At 52.0% G+C, this 22,991-nt stretch overlaps 1 protein-coding gene across 3 annotated transcripts in view; it reads left to right on the top strand.

Moving 5' to 3' along the window:
- The first annotated feature begins 2,927 nt into the window (after positions 1–2,927).
- TP53BP2 (tumor protein p53 binding protein 2) overlaps positions 2,928–22,991 on the top strand; it is a 53,345-nt gene continuing 33,281 nt past the window's right edge. For 2 of the 3 annotated variants that reach the window (XM_047848097.1, XM_047848096.1), the window contains exon 1: positions 2,931–3,195. In XM_047848097.1, coding sequence (XP_047704053.1) covers positions 3,169–3,195 — 27 coding nt within the window. In that variant the 5' untranslated portion in view covers positions 2,931–3,168. Of the gene's footprint in view, positions 3,196–22,991 lie in introns of all 3 variants that reach the window. The other variant, XM_047848098.1, reaches the window with a different exon arrangement.

The following is a 22,991-nucleotide window of genomic DNA, read 5'->3' as shown; positions in this document are numbered from 1 at the left end:
TTCAGAACTAAGTCTGGAGGCACCTGGAAAAACAGAGACTCTGACCCTTCAGGAGGGAGGGCATTTGGTGGAACCTTAAATGGTGTTACGTGGTCCAGGCCGGCTGCTTCCTCCACCTCCGATCTGACAACCCCCCTCCTTGGTCGCTCGGCTCCAGCCCCGCTGACCTTTTTGATGCTTAGGACGCCGCACACTCCTCCTCAGGCCCTTTGCCCTTGCTGTTCCCACCACCTGGAGTCTGAATCCCCCCTCCTTTGTCCTCAGATGCCCTCTCTGACCACCCTGTCTTAAACAGATAATGTTCTCTTAGGTTTACCGGTCGCTTTCCCCTCCTCTTCTTTTACCGTCTAGCTCCCCACCAGGACACGAGCTTCATGACGTCAGAGTGTGTGTGCCCTTTGCCGTTGTGTGCAGACCAGTGCCTCGCAAAATACAGACATAAGAATGTCAGTGCGAAGAAAGTCTCGAAGGACACAGGAGGGTGGCCAGGAGTGCCAGGCCCGGGAGCTGGCCTTGCAGGGGCTAAGGAGGACCCTCACCTCCCGAGACAGGGCAGCAGTGCAAGGCTTGGACCTGCCGAGGGTGTTGGGCGCTCAGGCCCAGAAGGTAATTAATCGCACTGGGGGTGAGGTGAGCTTGTGCTACAAAACCCAGCCTGGGCTGATCTCTGGAGGCTGCGGACGGAATCCCAGAGCAGGGAGAAGCGGGGAGAGGCCCCGGACTGAGCGGGCAGGCGCGGGCGGGAGTAAACAAAGTGAAACTTGGAAGGGACAAAGCAACCCATCCGAGAGCCAGACACGAACTGCACGGCATTCGAGAGAACGAAACCAAAGCGGAGACAAGATTTGTTTGGTTTCACGCTTCTATGATTAAAATAAACAAAAAAAGGAAAACAAACAAACCAAACCAAACCCTCAACACAGGCAGCAGGGAGTTCTCATCGCTGGGAGTGAGTTTCGGGACGAGGTGCCAGCTGCTGGCCCCGCCCCTGTGTCCTTCCCTCTGCGCCCTTGGCAAAGGCTTTTGTGACAACAGACAGTAGTAGGACCGCGCCATCTTATTACAGATTTCCTTTCCTTGCTTCTATTTCCATTTTGGTCATTTAATTAATAAGTCAGGACTGTCCCTGCTCGTGCTAAATATAAGGTACTGTAGCATGTGACCTGCTGCCGGGGGATAGAGACAGCTTTTCCATTGTTGAGGACTGGAGGTTTAGGGACCAACGCCCAGAATTCTTTTTCTAGAAGACTGTGGATCATGGTATCTTAGGCTGTTTCTGAGATTTCTTTGTGTGCAAGAAAATAACGAAAACCAGTGTAATAGGAGGTCGTTTTTTTGTGTGTTTTATTTAGTGCTAAATGGTCCCTTTATGAGCTGCGGGCTGCCAGAAAAGACTCCCTGTGCGCAAACGTGCTGGCCCTCAGGGTGTGATGCCCCACTCATGGGCTTCATCCCCCAAGATGAACACTTTGGACTTCTCCCTGCCTTCTCTCTCTCATAGTCCGTGTCTAACCTGTCAGGAAATTCTATGGGGCTGGCCTTCAAAACACACCCCAAACCTGACCCCCTTCAGCACAGCCAGGGGTCCTGCCCCAGCCACTTCCCAAGAGCTTTGCGCAGGTTCGGAGACAGGAGTCGGGTCATCTGCTCCACACCTCCCCAGGGCTCCCCATTTGGGCAGGAGCGAGGCCAAAGCCCTCAGTCCGGCCCATAGGTGCGAGCGCCCCGCGGCCCGTGGGTCACCCTGCTGTCCCCCTGCGGTCTCTGCAGCTGTCGCAGAACAGCCAGGTGGGCTCCCCGCGAGGCTTTCCGCTTGCCGGTCCTTCTTCCCAGAAGCCTTCCCTCCACTGCCAGGCTCAGGTGGCTCTCAGGTGGCTCAGGCGGCCTGCCTGGTCACCGTCTGCCGAACGGCAGCTGCTGGCTCCTCCCCTGACCCCCTTAATTCTGTCCTTATAATCGAACTGGTAAGTCACGTAATCGTTGGCTATTGATCTACTTCGCTATTGGTTTTCCCGTCCATCCGAGTTCTGTTTGATGCGTCGGTGGCACTCGGGACATCTGCACTCAGAACACGTGGCCAAAGTTTCATAAATTCTTGCTGAAACGAACCACGCGGTGGAGCCCCTTTGCTGAACTCAGGACCATGAACCTCGGGTTTGGAGAAGTCTGCTTTCTAATGGGATTAGCACACTTCGCTACTGCCAGGTGTGGAGACCGGGTGTACGGCGTGGGGGAGGGGGTGTGTGTGTGGTCCTGGAGGCCAGGCGCCGGCAGGTGCTCTCCGCACCCCACTTCTCAGGCTCTTGGAAGAGGCCGGGCTCCGCGGGAGCGCCCCCCACCGGGGTTACACCATCCCCCACTCCGGGCTGCGCCCCCCCCCCCCCCCAGGAGGTGACCCCATCGGGACTGCACCACCCTTCCGGACATCGCGCCTCCCCCCGGGGCTGCCCCCACCTGAGCATCCGTGAGCCCTGCAGCCCCCCACGGCCCGCCATCGGGGGCTGGGGTAGCGAGCCGAGTCCCCGACCCGCGTGAGCGGCAAAGAAGCGGCCCCTCCGAAGTCGCTCCACACACTTTTAGGCGTTTTAGAGGCTTGTTTATTGCGACTGCGATAAGAATACGCAGGCTCCACCCTGGGAGTCACTTTTAAGTGTATTCGTGTCTAACCTAAAGCCACGCAGACCTGAGTCCTACACTGGACGACGGGCGATGACCAGGTTGAAGGCGGGCAGCCGCGAGCCGCCGCGGTGGGACGCGGAACCCCGCAGCTCTTGCGCAGGCGCGTCCTCCGCGCCCGGTCCCGCCCCGCCCTCGCAAGACGTGCGGAGGTGGGTGGGGCGGGGGAGCGCGGGGGGCGGAGCGTGGAGGGCGCGCGGGGGGCGGGGCGGAGGGCGCGCGGGGTGGGGGGAGCGCGCGCGTTGGGCGCGGGGGGCGGAGCGCGGGCCGTCGTGGGCTCTGAGGAGACAAAGCCGCGTCGGGGCCGCGAGGGGTGGGCCCTGGGCTCGGTGGCGCCCCCGCCCGCGGGGAGGGCTACGCCGACCGCCGACCGCCGACGCCGCGGCCGCCTCGCCTCGCAACAGGTCGGCCGCCTTCCGGGAGCCTCGCCCTGCGCCGCCGCCCCCCGCTCCCGAGACCCGGGCGCCCCGCTCGGCTCGGGCCGCGGCTCCCATGCGGTTCGGGTCCAACATGATGCCGGTAAGCGCGCGGCCGGCGGCTAGTCCCCAGGCCGCGGCCCCCTCCTCCATCCCCCACCCGCCCCCTCCCCCCCAGCCCCCCGACCCCTGCGGGCAGGGAGCCGCCGGCGCGCAGCCGCCCAAACTTTCCTGGCGCGTCCGCCTGCGTCCTCACTCCGTGCGGGTCTCGCGCGTCGAGACTTGGGGCCCCGGGCTGTCGGGTGCTTTGTCTTTTTAAAAACTTTTTGTTGGGAGTGAAGCGGAGCCTGTTGAGGTCCGATTGCCTGTCGCTCCTGGTGTGCGAGGGCGCCCGCGCGGGGTTGGGGGGGTCGTCAGGTCGCTGGAGACCCGAGTGCTCGCGGCGCGTTCGGCCCTCGGGCCCCCCCCCCCGAGGCCCCCAACCCCCCCCCCCCCAGCCCCCGGCTCCTCGAGCTTCTGAACCGCCCGAGCCCCAGGCCCCCCGCCCCCAGCCCCTTGCTCCCCCTCCTCTGAGCCTCGAACCGGCGGGTTCCCTGATCCCGACCTTCCCCCTCCTCCAGACCCTGGAGGCCCCCGGCGGCCGCAGGGCTGACGCAGGAGCGCCGAGGCGCTTCCCTTCGGCGCCCGCGGGTTGGGTGGGGGGGCTGGGCTGCGGGCTCGTGCACGCGCCCCCCGCCCCCCGCCCCCGCCCCCGCCCCCAGCCCCACCCCCACCCCCACCCCCACCCCCCGCCCCCACCCCCACCCCCACCCCCCGCCCCCACCCCCACCCCCACCCCCCGCCCCCAGGAGGTTGTGCTCGCGCCTCTCCCCGGGTCCAGGGGTCTTTTTGCGGCCCGCGGTGTTTTCCTAGGGCTTCCCGTGTTCAGACAAAGGAGCGGGCAACTTTCCACCGTCTGCGGAACGGAGCGACGGCGCGTTTCGGTCGTTCGCAGTTACGGGTGCAGAGCAGAAAATTCTGTGCCCCGGCTGCCCACCTGGGTCCTCACTTTCACTGCCTCGGCCGACTTAGTTCATTGCGCTTGGTAATTGACTTCGACGGCTTTGCGATGCTGTTTTGGCCCGCGAGGATTCAAGGAATTAGAGTGTGCGCGGTGTCCTGCACCCAATTTAATTTAGTACCTGCTTACGAAGTCAGGTTTGTGATGTGAATGGACCATGGGGGAGGGTGAAGGAATTTGCAATTAAAATTTGTATCCTGGGATTTACGTTTTTCTTTCTTTGGAAGTGACTTCTGCAGTTGTCTCCGAATTTTCCTACAAATTAAGGAGCAAGACCAGTACTGGTTGTTGCAAGGTGATTTCTTAAGGATGGCTTCACGGTATCCTTTGGGCTCTCTTAAAACTTGGGAGAGTTTTGGGGCGTCTGGGGGGCCCAGTGGGGTCCGCCTCCGACTCTTGATCTCAGCTCAGGTCTGGATCTAGGGTGGTGAGTTCGAGCCCCGTGCTGGGCATGAAGCCTGCTTAAAAACAAAACAGAAGACTTTTCCTTGTCGCAGCCGGACACCGGCTGACCAGTTTGTAAAGAGCTGCTGGCCCTGGGGGCTGGTACGGTTCTTCCCATCCATGCACACCAGCCTGGAGCCAGAGCCTCTGTGTTTGCTCAGCCCCCTTTGTGACCAGAACTACCTTCTTGTTTTGAAAAGCGATGCGTCTCCCGGTCTCACCATCTGTAAATGGGGACGATGGTAACACCAGCTCTCAGGGTGGTTGTGAGGAGCGGGGTGGGGTCCCTGTTTCTGAAGCCCCAGCTTGGGGTAGGTGTTGGATAAGGGCTCGTGCAGGATTTGCAGGACTGGCCACCTCAGACATTTGTAGCCTGTGTGTCACGTAACCACGGGAAGCAGGTGTTCATTCAGTAACACCACTCTCTCTGTGTCTTTATCCTGTAATAGTTGGGGTGCCTGAAAATGAGCCTATTTTCTTAAATGTATTTCTCCTCTCTGGCTTTTAATATACAGCACTTGGATTTTAATTTTAGCATTGAGCGAAGTTTTGCATTTTATTACTTAACCAGTTATTAAAAATCTTAACCCAATTTATTAGGAAAAGCGTTGTGATTAATAGGAACAGATGGCTCGGCACAGGATGTAGACCGTTGTCTTGATGTGCTTTTTTTTTTGTTGTGGTTAAATGTACATAACAAAAATTGCCCTTTTAACCATTTTTAAGTGTGTAGCCCTGTGGCATTAAGAACACATTCCTTGCATTGCCCTTAAAGACATTCTGAAGATAACAGCTGGCTACTTAGACAGTGTTATATTAAAAGTGTACAGATAAATGTGTTTGTGTATTTTCTCACCAAATGGTAGAGAGTCAAGTGACTTTCATGTGGGACATGAAGTGATAATTGGACCCAAAACCAGAAGGGGACGGTGCATTTTAGTAGGCTAACTAAAAATAAGTAGGCAAACGCTGAGAGTCAGGGTAGAGGTAATGATAGGGTACAGCAGAGCAGGCGAGATCATTAACACTCGTTTCCAGATACCCACCACAGTGTCTCTGATTCTCTGATAATTTCTACAACTTGGTAAGAAGAAACGGATTAGTGTTTCATCCTTGACACTTTATTTTCCCTCATTGAAGAACGAATTGTTTGCAGGTTGAGTGTCACTTTTTTTAAGTGAGCCATCCTCCTTGTATTTGGTTATCAGATAAAGATAATTTGATTAAAAGCAAAATTTCTCAGCTATTTAAAATTATATCGTATATCTTGTTTCGTACTTTCATTTTGGAAAGCATTATATTTAAAGGAAGCATATATTCAGAAATATTTCTATGAGAGAGGTTAGCTAACTCTGAAAGCGTTCAGATATGACTTGATAAACATTTGTACCTGCTACCAAAATGGTAGATTAAAAAGAGCAAAAACCGGGGTGCCTGGGTGGCTCAGTCGGTTAAGGGGCTGGCTTCGGCTCAGGTCATGGTCTCGCGGTCCGTGAGTTCGAGCCCCGCGTCGGGCTCTGTGCTGACAGCTCAGAGCCTGGAGCCTGTTTCAGATTCTGTGTCTCCCTCTCTCTGACCCTCCCCCATTCATGCCCTGTCTCTCTCTGTCTGAAAAATAAATAGATATTTAAAAAAAAATTAAAAAAGAGCAAAAACCAAAACTACACACAGAACCGCACACAGTATTCTGCAGAACCACATGGAGGGCCAGAGGACTCGAATTTGTCTCTGGTAGATATCCTCTCTCGGGCATGGATGTCCCCTGTCCCTGTGGCCAGCATGGGGGCCACCAGCCACCTGCAGCTTTGGCACTTGGCATGTGACTAATGGGACTGAAATTTTAAAAAGATTATTTAGTTTAAATATATCTAGATAGCTGATGTGCCTGGTGGCCACTGTGTGGGCAGGGCAGTCTGACAAGGTAGCACAGAGAAGAACTTCACCCTTGAGTGATGTATTTGCAGCTTCACGTTCCCGTTAATGCTTTAAAACCAAATAGTGATGGCCTGTCTACCACTAATGACTTGGAAAATGTGTGTTCCAACTATTTGGTGTTCTCTTTGAACAAATCTCATCATACAGCCCTGCTGCAGGTAATGTTTTCAAGAAAATGATTGCTTATTTTAAAAAGCTCAATTGACCTGATCATGGTTTAAGTCTTTTTTTTTTTTTAAGTTTATTTATTTATTTTGAGAGAGAGAGCGCGCGCGCACAGGTGTACGGGTGTGAGTCGGGGAGGGGCAGAGAGAGGGAGTGAAAATCCCGAGTAGGCTCCACGCTGTCAGCCCAGAGCCCTATGCAGGACTCAAACTCCCGAACCGAGATCGTGACTTGAGTGGACATCAAGAGTCGGAGGCTTCGCTGAAAGCTACCCAGGCGTGCTGATCATGATTTAAGTTTTAAATTTGTGACATTTTACCTTCCAGTGCTGCAGAGGTGTCCTGATTATCTCTAGTTATTCCATGATGCTGCCGTAAGATAATATCTGATGGTCTGAGCTTCTAGTTTGGGGAGTCTAGCAAAAAAAAAAAAAAAAAAAATGGGCATGGGGCACCTGGGCGGCTCAGTCGGTTAAGCGTCCAACTCATGATTTCAGTTCAGGTCATGATCACCCGCGGTTCGTGGGATCCAGCTCTGCATGGGGCTCTATGCTGACATTGTGGAACCTGCTTGGGATTTTCTCTTTCTCTCAAGATAAATTAAAAAAAAAAAAAGTCAGCCAACTTCAGAGTTAAAATGAAAATGGGTTCTTACAGTATCTCCTTTAGGAGTCTGATACCTGCTCAGTAGGATTTCTGTATTTCTATAGGAGACTGCACCTGGGGCACCTCACAGACCAAAGGCATGACTTCTGCTCAAATGCTTGTATTATTTTCGTGTAAAAAAAGTCTTATTTGCACATATTTCCAAACTGAAATTAGGTGTTGAGATTAGAAAGGTTTCAAGTTCTAGCTTTAGAACGTTGTATTTGTATGATTGTACCTTGTGGTGAAAGAATTTCTTGTTGTTGAGTAAGCAAGCTTAGGTTTTATTCCAGAGTAAAGTTTAAGGTAGGTTCTCTGTCTTTATAGGATTGTAATTCTCAAAGGCTCTTAAACACATCCTCTGTTTTAAAAAATGTGGCAAAAACCTCACATTTTATGTGCTATAGTGAGATTTGTTGCCTTATGACTTCTGCTGTATTAATTAAAAGCTGAAAAGCATTAATTTTTTTTTTTTTTGTATTTTTATGTTTCAGGGGAACATTTTAGACTTTACAAAGAAACTGAGCACAAGCATACACCTGCTTGTATTTTAACAGCTGCATAGAATTTATTTATCTGGAAGGGACATTTATCTGCAGGACCCAAAAACAGAGGGTCATTTAGTCATGCACTGCTTCCAGGAAGAGCTGTTTTCTCTCCCTCTCTGTGTCACCGTCCCCCAAAGGTAGAAAGCAGCAGCAGTAAAACACGATCTCTCTCTTCTGAAGCCTGTAAGGAATGCTGAGACTTTTATCGTCCGGTGACCTGTCAGGGTGTGTGGCAGGCATTCCCTGAGTCTGTCCAAAGCCGACCTCACGCATCCTCGGCCCTGCCGGTGGGGGGGTGCCATCCTGGGCTGTGAACCTCTCACCAACTCCCACTACGTTATCAAAGGATAAGGAGAGTGGGAGAGAGAGTTTAGGAATCCAGAGTGTTCTTTTCAGCTCATGCCACTTAGTCAAGTCAAACATTATTTAAATACTTGCTTTTTGATGGTGTGCTATGGACTGAAGAGAGCATTTTTCTTTAATGAGTTGTAATTGAGAAAAGAAAACACAGGTGATAGACTCTGAAATATTTACTTACTTTGGAGTGCCGAGTGAGACATTAAAATTTTACGTTCTGTTGGGGAGAGCCAAGGAGAGGCTGTGGTCAGGAGGGGATCCCTGCAGAAGTACTGAGCCACATGGAGGCATAACTCCAAAAACTTTCTGTGTAAGGTCTCAGCAAAAGAAAGTTATTTCAGCGGAGAAACGCAAATTGTAAACATAGATCATCTGTAGGAAAAGTAGCTTCCCACAACTTGTGGTCATTTTGATTTTTTTCTCCATAAAATATATCCAAAATCAAGTGATTTATTGGGGTGCTAATAGGACTAGACATTCATTGAAAATGTTTATTGAGCCAGTAAATACTGAACTTTTACTTCTGAAATGCCTACCTCACTGGTGTCTCTAGAAACAGGTTTTTAACTTAGTACTACTTTAAGTTTCCAACATTTCAAATAAAAGCGTGTAAGATGCAAGTCGAGAAAAGCAGTAGAAAACCATAATGCATGAACTGTTGCAGGATTCCAGTTTAAAGTGCTCTCCAGTCGGAGCTGGGTGGGACAGCTGGCTCGTCCCCGCAGCGGAGAGGACACTTCCTGAGTGACGTGTGTCCTGGGCTCCCGCTTTTTCCCCGGGGACGGGAAGCAGCCTCTCCTGAGACCGCACCGTGCCCGCTGGTGTAGGCTGGCCATCCTGTCTGGTTTCTGTGCGACCATGGGGGGTCACTTTCTCTTCAGGGTTCTGTAGACAGGGCTCCAAGGCGATGATGCCGATGATGCAGGGAAGGAAGGAAGGGTCGGGAGCGGCAGGCGGAGGGACGGGGACCTCCCAGCGCCTGCGAGAGAAGGGTCCCGGGTGGCACAGCAGTGGCCTGCCCGGCACGGTGTCGGCAGGAAGCCGAGATGGGCACCGAGTGAGCAAGGAAGAGCGATTCAGCCCGGTGATGTGAGTTTATCGGAAGTAAACAAGGGATTGAATTTAGATGGAATCCCCTTAAATCATGTGCCTCATTCTTCCCCATTTACCTATTGGTTGTATTTGGATGGCCACTCTGGGCCAGCTTCTGGTGAGAAAATACTTAGTAACCGTCTGCTGTGTGTGGGGGGCACTGGTGGGTGCAGGAAAGGGTACCCCACTTGCTGGGAGCTCCCCTCCCCTGAGCTAATTTCGGGGTGGAAAATACGGAAGAGAAGGTGAGGCTGGGATTTCAGCAGGATAAGGTGGCCGGGATGGTCACTCTAGACTGGATGCGGGTTGGGCCGGGCCTGCTGAGACGGAGTGGAACCTGTCACCTAGTCAGAACCGTGGGCCTATGGAGCCTGTCACCTAGTCAGAACTGTGGGTCACATGCATAGGCCGAGTGGCCTGCAGGGAATGCAGTGCCCCTGAGGGGGGACAGCAGGGAGGGGCCGGCATCTCCTCGATGAGCACAGACCCCCGCGCTGCTGTGTGGAGAGTAGGTTGTGGAGGTGCGGGGAGGGGGGAAGGGGAGGAGTGGGGGTGGAAGGTCCATGGACAGCTACCTGGAATGGGGAAGAGCCACACCTTGTCGCCCCAAGGGCCCAGCACATAGTGTGAACTGGGCGTGAACTTGTCAACCTTAGGTAAAACTGGCAGGAATGTGTTTATTTGGAAATAACGACAGAGAATTGCAGGTTGGGGACAGGCTGGCTTTGGGACAACCATAGGCAAGTCCAACAAAGAGGAGAGGAATGTTATTTTATGGACAAAAAGGAAGTTGGGAGGGGTTGTTTTGAACCAAAGTCCGCTGGAGAAGCAGCGGGGTTGAGGGTGATGGTGGTTTCTCAGTGGCTGAGCTGTGGGGGGGGCGGGGGGGGTGTCTCTTCTCGGAGGAGATGCCCACGCATCTTCCCCATGGGGCCTGGAATTCAGGATGCTTTCCTGTTGGGTCTGTAATTGACAGTTCTTCCTGTGATTGACCTTGAGCGGTACAGCTCCCCCTTCCAGCCTCCCCTTCTGCATCCAGAATCCGCTTTAGGGATGTTTCTCTGTATTAATCTTCACAACACTCAATTGACACATCTTGTCACCTGCTTGAATAACTTGCTCGGGTGGTACAGATGCGGAGAAGTGTCAGGGTGAGAGTGGAGACAGGACGGCCTGCCTGGGGTTGGGAACAGGGCCGGATGTAGTAAGGGGAGACTTCTCCGAACCCACGGGCTCCTCCCTGCGGGGCTGAGGGGAAACCAGACTTCGTGGAAGAAGAAAGTTCTAAAGAGCTCAAGACGAGCCTACGTCTCTGTGGTTCTGTGAAACCGAGCGGGGCCGATCCGGTTTCCTGAGGAAGCCCTAACCCTGAAAACGTTTGACCACGGGAACACACCACCTGGACGGCTTCCGATGGTTTCACCTAAAAGTTCCTTTACCAGTTGTTTTTAATTCCAAGATGCTTCGTTTTATTGCCAGAGGTACGTGTAGCCTGACATCCGGGAGATTACAGTCCGAGTTGCCGTAGTTCTACAGGGTGTCCTGCCATTGCTTCTCTGAACCACAGCAAGATGTGGAGGGTTTGTGATACGTGGGTAATTGTTAGTAACTTGCTGATTTCCAGAAAAGGGCCACTATTTTGGGTCACTTTCATTTTAAAGGCAGAAAAGTCTTTTCCCGGTACCTGTGGCTTGCTGCTCTCAGCAGCTGGAGACCTGGGTGTTGTGGCCATTTCTTTCTGCTTTTCCTGTTTTTTAATGTTTATTTTTGAGAGACAGAGAGAGGCAGCGTGAGCAGGGGAGGGGCAGAGAGGGGGAGAGACAGAATCCGAAGCAGGCTCCAGGGTCAGAGCCGTCAGCACAGAGTGCAATGCGGGGCTCGAACTCCTCAACTCGCTGAAGTTGGATGCCTAACTGACTGAGCCACCCAGGCGCCCCTTCTGCTTTTCCATCCCCCGCGCCACCTGTGTCATGGGCCCTCTCCCGCGCTGTCACTCCGCTGCCTAGGCCCTCTCCTTGCCATCTTCGTCCCTGCCCTGCTCTCTGCGCCTTTAGTCTGTTCCACGCACTTCCTCCGTGTGGTTTTTCCTGAACCGAAGTCTGTGTCTTCCTTCTCCAGCATGCTCCAAGACCGATTTCTGTTAGGGCATATGGGAGAAGCTCCCTCCGCAGAGACGGAGTGTCCGTCATCCAGCCCAGTGGGTTTCGGCCCTTTGGTGTCATCCGGACACTTCGTTCCAGGGTGTCAGGCCTCGCAGAGGAAGTGGTAGAGTCAGAACACTGAACAAGGCCGTGTCGGTCGTGCCGCCACTCGCTGGCCTGCCTTCGGAATTGTGTTGTCCTCCTAAGATGCGCTCACACCTGGGGTGTGCTCCCTGGGGGGGGGTCTGCGTGAGGACCGTGGGCAGGACTGAGGCCAGCGTTCCTCTTGTCACAGCAGGCATACGCCGTCGTACGTTTCTGCCCACGACGCTCTGCTCCCCGTGACCGTGACCGTGCTGTAGCTGTGTGCGTGTGTGAGATGAGGCCCGTGCGCCGGGGCTTCCGCAGCATGCCTGTGCCTCACGGGCCGAGCGGTGACCCGTCCCTGCCTGTCCGTCCAGTCTCACTCCGCCTGCATGGCCCAGCAGCCCCGGAGTGCAGTCGTCACCGCACGCCGCTGTGCTTGTGTGCTGTGTCTCTGCCCGGATGTTCCTCTTCCTGCTCGGCTCACTCCTGTCGGTTCCAGTTCAGCGGCACGGTGACAGGGTGGCCTGTCTCCGTCCCAGGGCGCTGTGCGCACCCCGCGGGCGGTTCTCCCGTGCGTCCGCCTGTCGGCCCTGCGTACACCTGTGCGTTTTGGCACCTGGAGCATGCTGGTCTCTCGTGGGGACTTGATGCACATCGTTCCGGCGATTGTCCTTGGGGACGCTAGTTCTCACCCGCTTCGTTTATGTCCATCGTTGGCTTGGCTTTGAGCTTCCTCAGAGTTCCCAGAGCTGACGTCTCAGAGGATGGAGTCGGAGGCGCTGGGGGGAGAACTGGAAGCAGTGGGTTGCTCGTGCTCCCGGTGTCCTGGTGGATCAGGAAGATCGTGTGCTCGGTGAGGAAGAGCAAAGAACAGGACGAGGAAGTGCCTTTACGTGAAGTGGCTGCGGTGCCCAGTTTAGAGGAGAGCATTGGCAGCGGTAGGGAAGGAGGGGTTGCAGGTGTGGAATGACGCAGTTCAGATTTTAGTCCTCTTACTTTATTTGTTGTTTATGATGGATGGTGAGTACAGAGTGGCCTGGAGCGAGTGTACTTGGGGTTTGAAGTCTGTCTAAGTCTGGCGTCGGGCACGGTTGAAAAGGAGGGAACAGGTTTTCCTTCTTTATCATTTTTGTTTTTAACTTTAGAGACCACAAGTGGGGGAGGGGTAGAGGGGGAGGGAGAGAGAGAATCTTAGGCAGGCTCCATGCTCAATGTGGAGCCCGACGCGGGCCTTGAACTCGTGAACGGTGAGATCATGACCTGAGCCGAAGTCAAGAATTCAACACTCAACAGACTGAGCCACCTAGGCGCCCCTGGAACAGATTTCTCAAGTTACCCTCAAATAAGCAGAGTGCTCTGTTTCTTCTTTAGAGACGGCGTCTGGCTTTGAGAAAGCTCACAGAAGTTGCACCGTGTGTTCGTGTAGTAGCTCACTTTTTTTTTTTTTAAATGTTTCTTTATTTTGACAGAGAACCCCAAGCAGGCTCTGCTCTCTTAGTGCACAGCCCAAAGTGGGTCTGCATCTCATGACCATGAGATCATGACCTGAGCTGAAATCGAGAGTCGGATACTTGACCGGCTGAGCCCCCCCAGGTGCCCCGGAGCTCACTCTGGGTCGTGTTTTGCTCTCCTGCTGACTCCCGTGTGCCGTGGAGCTTCGCATCTCTGACCCACAGTGTCCGTGCAGCTCAGCGAGCATGTTTGCGGTTTGTGATACTAAGATAGCAAGGTAGTTCGGGGGTGGAGGAAACCTTAGGGCCAAAGCCTCCGGTCCTAAAGGAATGTGTAGACCAGTGAGGCAGATAAGACAGGATACAAACAACTGCAGTGTGAGTAGATGTTGGACAAAGAAAGTTTTCTTCTGGCTGGAGGGTGTGTGTGTGTGTGCGCGCGCGTGGAGGAGGAAGAGGAGCTGGAGGCACTTTTAAGGTCTCTGAATTATCCTAGAAGGATGGGGTGGCTTAGACGGTAGGGAACAGGGTGTAGGGAACAGCTGAGCTAATCTAGGGAGGTGAGTGAGGAAAATTGTGGGTGTTTCGATTTCTCATTTGGTGATTTGAGGCTGTCCCTTAAACTACGTTCCGTGAAATTTGGACTGTGCAGAAATAAATGCCAGGGCACATGGAGGTGGTGTTGCCATAGTGTTATCAGGTTAGCTCCTGGCGCCGTGATCGTTCCCGACTCAGCCCTCGTGTGCGGTGTCTTCCCCTGGAGCGTCCTCGCCCCTGCTGGCTGTGACAGAGGTCATTCAGCAGTTGGGACCGGGAGGGCTCAGAACCAGGAGCTTCTCCAGAGGGACTCACGTTGGGAGGAGGACCAAGTCCCGGAGGTGACTGCTCTGTCGCCGCGGGTACGAAGTGGGGGTGTGATCTAACATCCGAGACCAGCGTGCAGCGTTCTGAGACCCTCTTTCTGTATGTAGAGAACATTTCTCCACAATAAAGTAGCCACTTCTACTTGTTCTACCGTTTTTTTCTGGCAGGGTGATCATCTCAGACAGTGACGGCGCTCTGGATGACACGCAGTGGGTCCTGGGTGTTCAGTGATTGGTATCGAGACTTCATGTGTTGTTGATTTCTAGATTCTATTCACTGGCTGTAGTGACCAAAAGAGTAAAAAAAAGACCCCCAGTGATGATTTTATGATTTTGCTTTAAATAAGTCAGATTTGGCCTTAGAAACCGATGGACTGATTTTGAAACGCCATAAGAAGAAGCAGTGCGCCTAGCGTAGGTCTCAGTGTCGCCGGCCCTTGGTGGAGCCTGGGACATGTAGCTCCTGGAAATAGGGGGGTTTTAAAAAGCAGCTTTAGGGCCTTGAGAGTAAACTGCAGGCCGGAGTCCTCGCGGCTTTCACGGCAGCGGTGCTGACTCTGAACACGCAGGATGGCGGCCGGTCCGGGGTGGCCAGCCTGGGAGGGGGCGGGGCGGAAAACCCCTGGAGCCGCGGAGGCCCTGAGTCTCATTTCTGCCTGGGCCCGGTGTCTGGGTGCATTTGAGAGGTTGAAGAAGCTTTGGCTGATGTTGTTCCTTGTCTTAATCGAGTCCCCTCTCTAAGTGATCGTGTGGAGGGAGGTGTTTGTCTTGAGCAGGTTACGGGAGGCCTGGTGGCAGTCTCTTCTGGAAGGTACTCGGGGGCCCTCCTCCAGGAGGGGTAGCGCACAGTGTAGAAGTGAGGTGACAGTTTCTGTTTCTCTCTGCACAGCCGAATATTAAAGCCCAAGCCATGCAGACCCTTCCCTGATCTTCCAGCCGGGAAGTCCTTAGCTGGCTGTCCTTCTGGCGAGTTTCCTGTGCGTTGTAAGGTCTGGGGAGGATTCATATCACCCCTTTTATAGGTCGTTCATTTTTCTCGAAAGGACATTTTTTTCCCACTCGTATTCTTTTTTCTCTTCGGTAGACCTGAGGGATTTCAGTTTTGAGAAGTCAAAACTCGAAGGTGTTGTTGCAGAGCTTTGTTGCCTTTTGGTGACCAGGAGCATCTTCCACTGCTGGTTCCTTTTTCTTTCTGTGGAACTTGACGTGGCTCTTTAAATCCCAGAAATAAAGTTTAGCCTCTGGCACAAAGTTAATTTCTTGTAAATGCCGTAGCCAGTTTTTTTGTATTTCCTCTTGGAAAAGTCTTCCAAATTTTAATCGGAGATAATGCCTCCTTGAAGATGAATCATTCTTATGTAAATAGCAGAACATTATAGTCACAGCGAATACAAGTCCTCTAAAAAGGGAGCTCTTAAAAATAAGTCTGTGACCCATTCTTTTTAAATGAAAATTGTCTGGGACTTTGGATTTTTGGAAGGGCAAGTCTCCTTCAGACGTGACTTGGGCACGAATGGCTGTGCAGAGTGTGGAGGGCTGGGCGCCACTTAGTGTGAGGAGTGCGTGTCTTCTCCGGAACCTTCTTTCCTTTCAGATGGAGCACCTGACGAAGTAGATGCAAATAATGATCACCGTTGCATTTTTAATGAAGTGTTTTCACATTCTTTCATCACAGTGTATGTTAAGGGTACTTTTCAACTGAAATTACCGTGAAAATATATTAACGTTGAGATTGTAAAAATATTAAAGTGACATCTATCCCTTTTCTCCTAATCAGTGATTTTGTTTATTCCATACAAGCCAGTTTGTATGTATGTATAATTTAAGTGCTTATAATCCACAACTTGACGCGATTCTATTTGGTAACTTTATTTTCACCGCTGACCCCGTATTCATAGTAGTTGGTCGCTGGATCATAATCCTTCCAGCAAAGGTATTTAAACTTACTTTCTATGTCGCTGGATATTTAGTTTTCCAAATTACTGTTCATGGATCTAACACTGTAGGGAAAATCTTCAGGCATTTAGAACTTTTCTTCGTTTCAGTTATTTCTTTGGGATGCATTACCGGATGTAAGGTCGTGAGGTATACGTAATTCTATTGCTTTTGACACATGACCGTTTTACTTTCCAAAAGGGTTTTGACAGTTTATGTACAGTGCCATCACCATGTCAGGGGTGAACCACTGTCCTACAGTCTCATCTCTGTTGGATCTTTTAATCAAATTATGAATTTAATAGTTGTAAGTGGTACTTCATTGTTGTAATTTATTTAAAACCATTATGTTCTCCCAGGGATTGCCATTCGTGTTACCTCATGTCCTCCGTCTGTTCTGTCCTCTGCTCTGATAGAGTTTATTGTTCATTGAATAATCTCTTTGTGGCTCATCTGATGAAAAGTGAAGTTCCTGATTGACAGGTTGGGCAGGTTGGGCAGGTTAGAAAGAAGTCAGCATGTCTCTGCCCCTGAGAGGGGCTGATCTGGGGTTGGCTTCTCCCGTCTCCCATGTTGTCCACCGCAGCGGTTCACGGTCCTGGTGCTGTCAGGTGCATCTGCGAGGGCTCACGGGCCTCCTTGACCTGGTTGGTGCCGCACACTTCGTGATGAACGTGGGTCGCCTCCGAGGCTCCAGGAGGTGTGGCTCCGCCTGTAGCTGGGGTTGGCCAGAGCGGTCAGGATGGGGGAGCGGCTTCTGACGGCCCCATTTCTCTTGCTTCCCTGTGGGGAAGGATGTGATGAAGTCATTTCCGTGTTCTTGAAAATACAGTGTTTTACCAACGTGTCGGGAAAAGATGGCATATTTGGAAGTAAGCTTACTATAGATTACTTTTTATTCTTATAATTTCCATTAATTTGTGCATCTGCTGAAACGTCAGTGTGTCTCCAGTCATGTTCGGTTTTTTCATTTCTGAATTTACATGTTACCTTCAGTCTCCTGCATCTAGCTTAGTAGTAAATTGTTGTCTCCTGTTTCCATGGGCAAATTTCGTCTCCCTTAGATTTTATATCTTACATAGTGTGAGAAATGAGCCCACCGACCCATTCAAGGGGGGGAAGCGGAGCCTCGGAGCACAGTGAAACGAGGCTTTAACGAAAGTTCTTGCAAGAGCAGGTGTCTGCCCGACAGGCACACCCAGGGCCGTTACAGCAGACCGTTTATCCCCGAGCCGGACGCTGCACCTCTGGCTCCTCATTGGCCGATACTGCAGAGGTTACAGCCTTCCCCGGAAGTCGCCTGTGCCCACGGAAGGCGAAAAGTAGTCTGATTGGGACAAGCGTACATTCCTTGAGGTGACACAGAGACTTCAGTTCTTTGGCGCATGCTCATTGCAAAGCCCGTGAAAATAAGCCCAGGAAACGGAGGGGAAGAGCCAGGAAGTGAAGTTTCCAGGGGTTTGGGACTCCATTGTGGGGAGGGGGAGGGTGTCACACACATTTCCCATGGGTTGTAAACCTATTGTTTACCGGACAGCACAGCTTTTATTCGGTATTTCCGAAAATGAATCATCTCATTTCTCACAATCCTCTTTGCTAAGTTGATTCCCTTTTCATTTATAGGTTATTTTGGGCATAAGACACAGACATTTGTTTCTTAAGAGGAATCTTACGCCCGAGGGGTTTGCTGTGGTCAGAAGCTCCCACCCAGCATTGTTCTAGAATATGTGTGCTTTGTTTTTTTTTTCCCCCACTCAGGGACTTCAGGGCCTAACCTTTTCCCTCTCTGCCTACTGAACTCCCATCTTTTCTGTCATATTCCCCCCTTTGAACATGTGACTCCTAACTGCCATTAAGAATTGGGACAACCCACCTTAACTGCTTCCTGCTAGGAGGGGGGCGGTGACAGGGGTACCGGCAGTCAGGGCAGGTTCAGAGGTCTATCCAGAAGTTCAAAATAACGGGAGGGCATCAGGAATGTCTGGGCTAGTAGAATTTTCTTATTTTTCTGGCATATGCAGTGGCTTCTACGAATGACATGAAAAAAGAATATTAGACCAGCAAGCGTTAATGTTCCAAATGCAATGCCTCCTAGGGAGGAGGTCACACCATGGGAAGTAGCCATCCAGAGAGTCCCTGACGTGTGTGGTCAGGTTTTTGGTTTTTTTTGTTTTTTTTTTTTTTAATTTAACTAGCTTTTTATCCCTCTTCCACATTTATTTGGATCTTTTGATATTATTGCTTAGAATAATTAAGCATTTGAACTAGTTTTTGGTTCTCGATCCTCAATCTTCCTTTGGCCATCCGGTTTCCATAGGAATAGCTCCACAAGGAGTATTTAACTTTACCTCGAGGAAAGGTTGATCTTCGATACCCAGATTACTCTAAGTTCAGGCAGTTGTTTATCCGTCCTGGAGCTAGCAGCACTGTCGTCCCTAATTCAGTCAAGTGTCCCTTTCTAGCAAGGGAGTGGGGCTCTCTGACATTATCAAAAAAGAATGTGGAAAAAAAAAAATCTCTCCACATGCACCCTGGGGGCTGAGAGAAAAATTTAGTCATACGTTTTCCAGAAGCGCCTCTGTTAACGCTGTGTTTGGATGGTTGGCCTGGAGTGGAAAGGAAGACAGAAAAGGCGGCTCCAGAGTCAAGAAGGAACTCAGTTCCTTCTATTTCCAGAGTTACCTGAGGCTCTGGGTTTCCAGTGGACAGTTGGTTCGGGGGAGCCACCATGATGAGCCCCCCAGGACCCATCCATTCCCTTCAGGGACACGGGTTATCTGAGCCCTGGCAGATTGAGATCCCCGAGGGCATGCAGATCTCCAGTGACTGTCTCCACACAAGGGGCACAGCTTATGGGGTTTCCACTTCTGTTGTCCCCTCTGAGAACATTCTCGTTTCCAGTGCCCTGAATGGCCACGTAAATGGCACTTGGTGCCAGGACCTCGGTCGGGAAGTCTGATCTGACATAGTATGCAAGGTCGCGATGAAGGCCTTAGATTTTTCTTTTTAGGCCTCCTTTCCTGTTCCTGATTCTCCTCTTGATCGCGGTTGTAATGTATCCACTTGTTAGCTCGTAAGAGCTCCTCCAGGGTCCCTTCCGAGCCAACAGCCAATTTTTGCAGCTTCCTTCGAATATCTGGGGCTGGTTGAGTGACAGATCTGTCCATTAAAATCATCTCAGCTTCAGGGGGTCTCGGCTAAATATAGCCGTTAACCTTTAACCTTTCCAGGAAGGCTCTCGTCCTGTGTCTGTAAAATAGTGACCGACTTAGCATAATTTAAGGGTTTTACCTCAGACCTCCTTTAATTTCTCCAACATACAAGCTTGGAAATGGTAGTGATACAGTTCCCCAGTGGGATTATCATAGTTCCAAATTAGGATGTTGGGGCAGAACTGCCTGAACCCCAGTAGGGAACTGGGAGTTCTTGAAGGACCTCCAGCCCCATGGTAATTAAGGAGCTCCTCGTCCCCGTATCTCTCAGCGGCTGCCAGAACACCACACTTCCCTGTCTCATTAAGAGTCTGATTCAACAAAAGTATTGTATCTTTTCAGGTCAACTCAGGAACATAACTAATATTCTGAAAAGTCTCTATATACCTATGAGGGTCATCAGAAAACATACCTGTTCTTTTATCTGTCTTAAATCTTGCAATGAAGAAGGTACTTGTAACCTTATGGTGGTGCCTCCCTGTGTCCCCCACTCCCTGCACCCTAGCTTCTTGTTGGGGAAACACACCTGTTACACTACGGGGAGGGCCTGGGTAAGGTGGGCAGCAGGGAGCAAAAGTGCACGGTTTTTAAGTCTGGATATGTAGATTGAGGACCTGAGCAGGAGGAGGTGGAGGTGGAAGTCTTCCCCTCCCCTGTCTCTGGTCTGCTGTGGGTGCAGCAAGGCGCCCTTAGTTCCCTCCTTTCATTGTTGTGGGCCCTTGGAAAGGGTTGCCAGTAGGCCGGGATCGACCTTGTACGTCCCTCGATTTTCTCTAAGGCTTCAAAAACACTGAACCTAGGGACCTTCTCCCTGTCTCCCTTCACATTTGCAAAACAGGTCAAACTGTAGGATAGCGTTATAATTGATAACTTCCCCCTGGCGGCCAGGTTTCTTCCTCCAATTTGTATCAGGGCCAGGCCTCGGTGCAGAAGAAAAGGAGCCCCTTTTTCTGTAGGGTTTGTGGATCAAAACCATGTCAGGTTTTCAGAATGCATCCTAAAGGGGTATTGGCCTTGGTTGGGGAGTTGCCCATCTATAGGAAGGAGGAGGAAAAGGTGGCCTTCATCTCAGTTTCCTATAGCTGGCCAGGAGAGGCCTCATCTTTTGACCCTGTTGGCCAGGAGAAGCCTCATCTCCTGGCCCCGCATTTTGGCTGTTTGACTGGTAACAGAAAGCCCTACTTTCTGTCAGTCTTGTGAGGTGCAGAGAGCAGTGGCTCCTACCCAGGCTTGACTCTGCCTCCGAGAGCTGATCTGTCTTCCCCAGTTCCTCCTCCATGCTGTATCCCGCCTACAGGACGTTGGGGGGGGTGGTATGGACTGTGACCAAGCAAGACTCCCCTTGGTTGTAGGATGCACTGATTTTCTTTTGGCCCGACAGTAATTTACATATCGATAGTTGGCTGTCGAGGAGGGGTTAAAAGGGCCAAGGTCTGTTCCCCTGCCTCTTTCAGCAGTGCCCTCGTAAACGTGTTCCAGCCATGTGGATGTGCATTTTCGGCATACACTGGGCTAAGTGTAGCACAGTGGCCCATGAATCCCAGTAAAAGCCCTTTGTCCGTCCCCCATGTCGTTCTAGTATGCTGGAGGAAAGGGATTATGCTCTCTGAGACTGAGGACATGTGGGATCTTCTTTAGTCCCCAAGGACTCTCCCTTGGGATGCCTTTTAACCCACTGGAATCCATTCAGGTTGCAAGATCTAAAAACAAAACAAGATGAAACTGATCTTTTTTTGTAATACTGGCCTCAGTACTCCCTAGGAGATGAGGAAAAATGGCCCATTAACGGGACGCTGCATTTTAATACAGATCTCTTCTGTAAGAAGTAGGGCAGGTGGACTGAGGTACCTCGTGTCCAGGCTTTCTGGCCTTCAATCAGGACCCAGAACTGAGGGCCTTTTGCAGACTGTGTTTGCCTAAATGTGCTGGCCGGTAAACTCCTTCCTGATACTGGATGATTGTCTGAAAAGGCCTCCGAATAAACCCAGGTTGTCTCTGGAGGCCTCGCGGTGCTGTGTCTGCGTCCTCCGCTCGGGGTCTGTGGTCCGGTCCCTCTCTGCTTGTCCTCCCAGAGGCTCCAGAGTGCCACATGGGGGGGCTGCGGGGTCAGTTCTCAGCTCTGAGTTCGTTGGGCTTCGTTTGAAACACTCTCGACTTGGTTGCTGGGCCTCACACTCCTTGGGGTAGTTTCTGTTTCCTTGGTGGTGCCTCAGTCCTTGGCGGAGTGCTTGCCCTCTGGGGGGGTGGGGGGTGTCTGCAGGTCACAGGGCCAGCTCCAGGCACAGCCCTCGGTGTTCCTCAGTGTCTGGCCCCTCAGGCCTCGTGTCCTCTCGCCCCAGGCAGATGGTTGCGCGCGCGCGCGCGCGCGCGCGCGCGTGTGTGTGTGTGTGTGTGTTGCAGCCTCCTTGGCCAGTCCCTGTGTCTGGTAGGCAGCTCCCCTTTGACCCCGATGGTCCGGTCCGTGGGCGCTCCCCTGCCGGCCCCCTCCTCCCCTCCTTGAGGCTCTCCAGGTGCTGAGACCTCACATCCAGGCTCCCGCCCCTGCCCCGCGTTCACATCCCGCCCCTGCCCCGTGCCTCATGTTGAGCACGTCTCCTGGCCCAGCCTTCAGATCTGTCCACGTCTAGCCGTTTTCACCACCCTTGCTGTTCCCTGCCGCTCGGGTCACCGTCCATTGCAGGTGCTGCGTGTCCCCTGTGTCTGTTCACGTAGTAGCCAGAATGATTTCAGTGACGTCACTTCACCTCCCTGTTTGGAATCCTCCAATGACCTCTTGTTAAAAAAGAGAAATGGAGATACAATTCACATACCACCACTCTGAGTGTGCCCTGCAGGGGTTTCTTTCCACCTGTTGTGCAACCGGCACACTAATTCCAGAGCGTTTTCATCACGCCTAGAGAGGCCCTGTAGCTGTCAGTGGTCCCTCACCGCGACCCTGGCCACCACTGGCGCCTCTGCCTCCAGTGGGCTCTCCACTGGAGTCCACATTCCTTGCTCTGGCCTTTGAATGGTGGTTTCCAGTCACGCGCAGACCCTCGGCCCCCTTCCCGGTTCCACGCAGGCGCTGGGGGTGCAGCCCTGCAGCCCGTGGCGGACAGCCCTCTGTCCACACCCTGGCATGAGGACCAGCGGCCTCGTTGGTTCCTCTGTCCCTTGCTCTCTCTACGCTGACCCTGCTCCGCCCCGGGTGTGACCCAGCCCTTCCTCCAGGCCCTTGGGCTCCCTTTCCCCTTAGATGGCTGCAGACTGGGACCGCGCAGATGCGTGTGGACTGGAGGACTGTGGTCCTGAGCCCCTCCAGGTTCACTCTGCATCCTCCTTCCTGCCCTGTGCTCCCAGAGGTGGGGGTCCCTCTCCGCACGGCCCCCTCTGTTTTGAATTTTGTGCTGTGTGCTGTGTTCGCTGTTTATTATTTTTTTTAATTTTTTATTTTTTAAAATTTACATCCAAATTAGTTAGCATATAGTGAAACAGTGATTTCAGGAGTAGATTCCTTAGTGCCCCTTACTCATTTAGCCCATCCCCCCTCCCAAAACCCCTCCAGCAACCCTCAGTTTGTTCTCCATATTTAAGAGTCTCTTCTGTTTTGTTCCCCTTCCTGTTTTTATATTCTTTTTGTTTCCCTTCCCTTATGTTCATCTGTTTTCTCTCTTAAAGTCCTCCTATGAGTGAAGTCATAGGATTTTTGTCTTTCTCTCACTAATTTCACTTAGCATAATAACCTCCAATTCCATCCCCGTAGTTGCAAGTGGCAAGGTTTCATTCTTTTTGATTGTCGAGTAATGCTCCATTGTGTGCGTGTGTGTGTGTGTGTGTGTGTGTGTGTGTGTGTGTGTGTGTATGTATATACCACATCTTCTTTATCCATTCATCTATCAATGGACACTTGGGCTCTTTCCATACTTTGGCTATTGTTGATAGTGCTGCTATAAAATGGGGGTGCCTTCAAAACGTGTCCCTTCGAA

The sequence above is a fragment of the Prionailurus viverrinus genome, unplaced genomic scaffold (assembly GCF_022837055.1).
Source record: "Prionailurus viverrinus isolate Anna unplaced genomic scaffold, UM_Priviv_1.0 scaffold_53, whole genome shotgun sequence".
NCBI classification, from domain to species: Eukaryota; Metazoa; Chordata; class Mammalia; order Carnivora; family Felidae; genus Prionailurus; species Prionailurus viverrinus.
The sequence above is the reverse complement of the archived record's forward strand: the minus strand, read 5'-3'. Positions and strand labels throughout refer to the sequence as shown.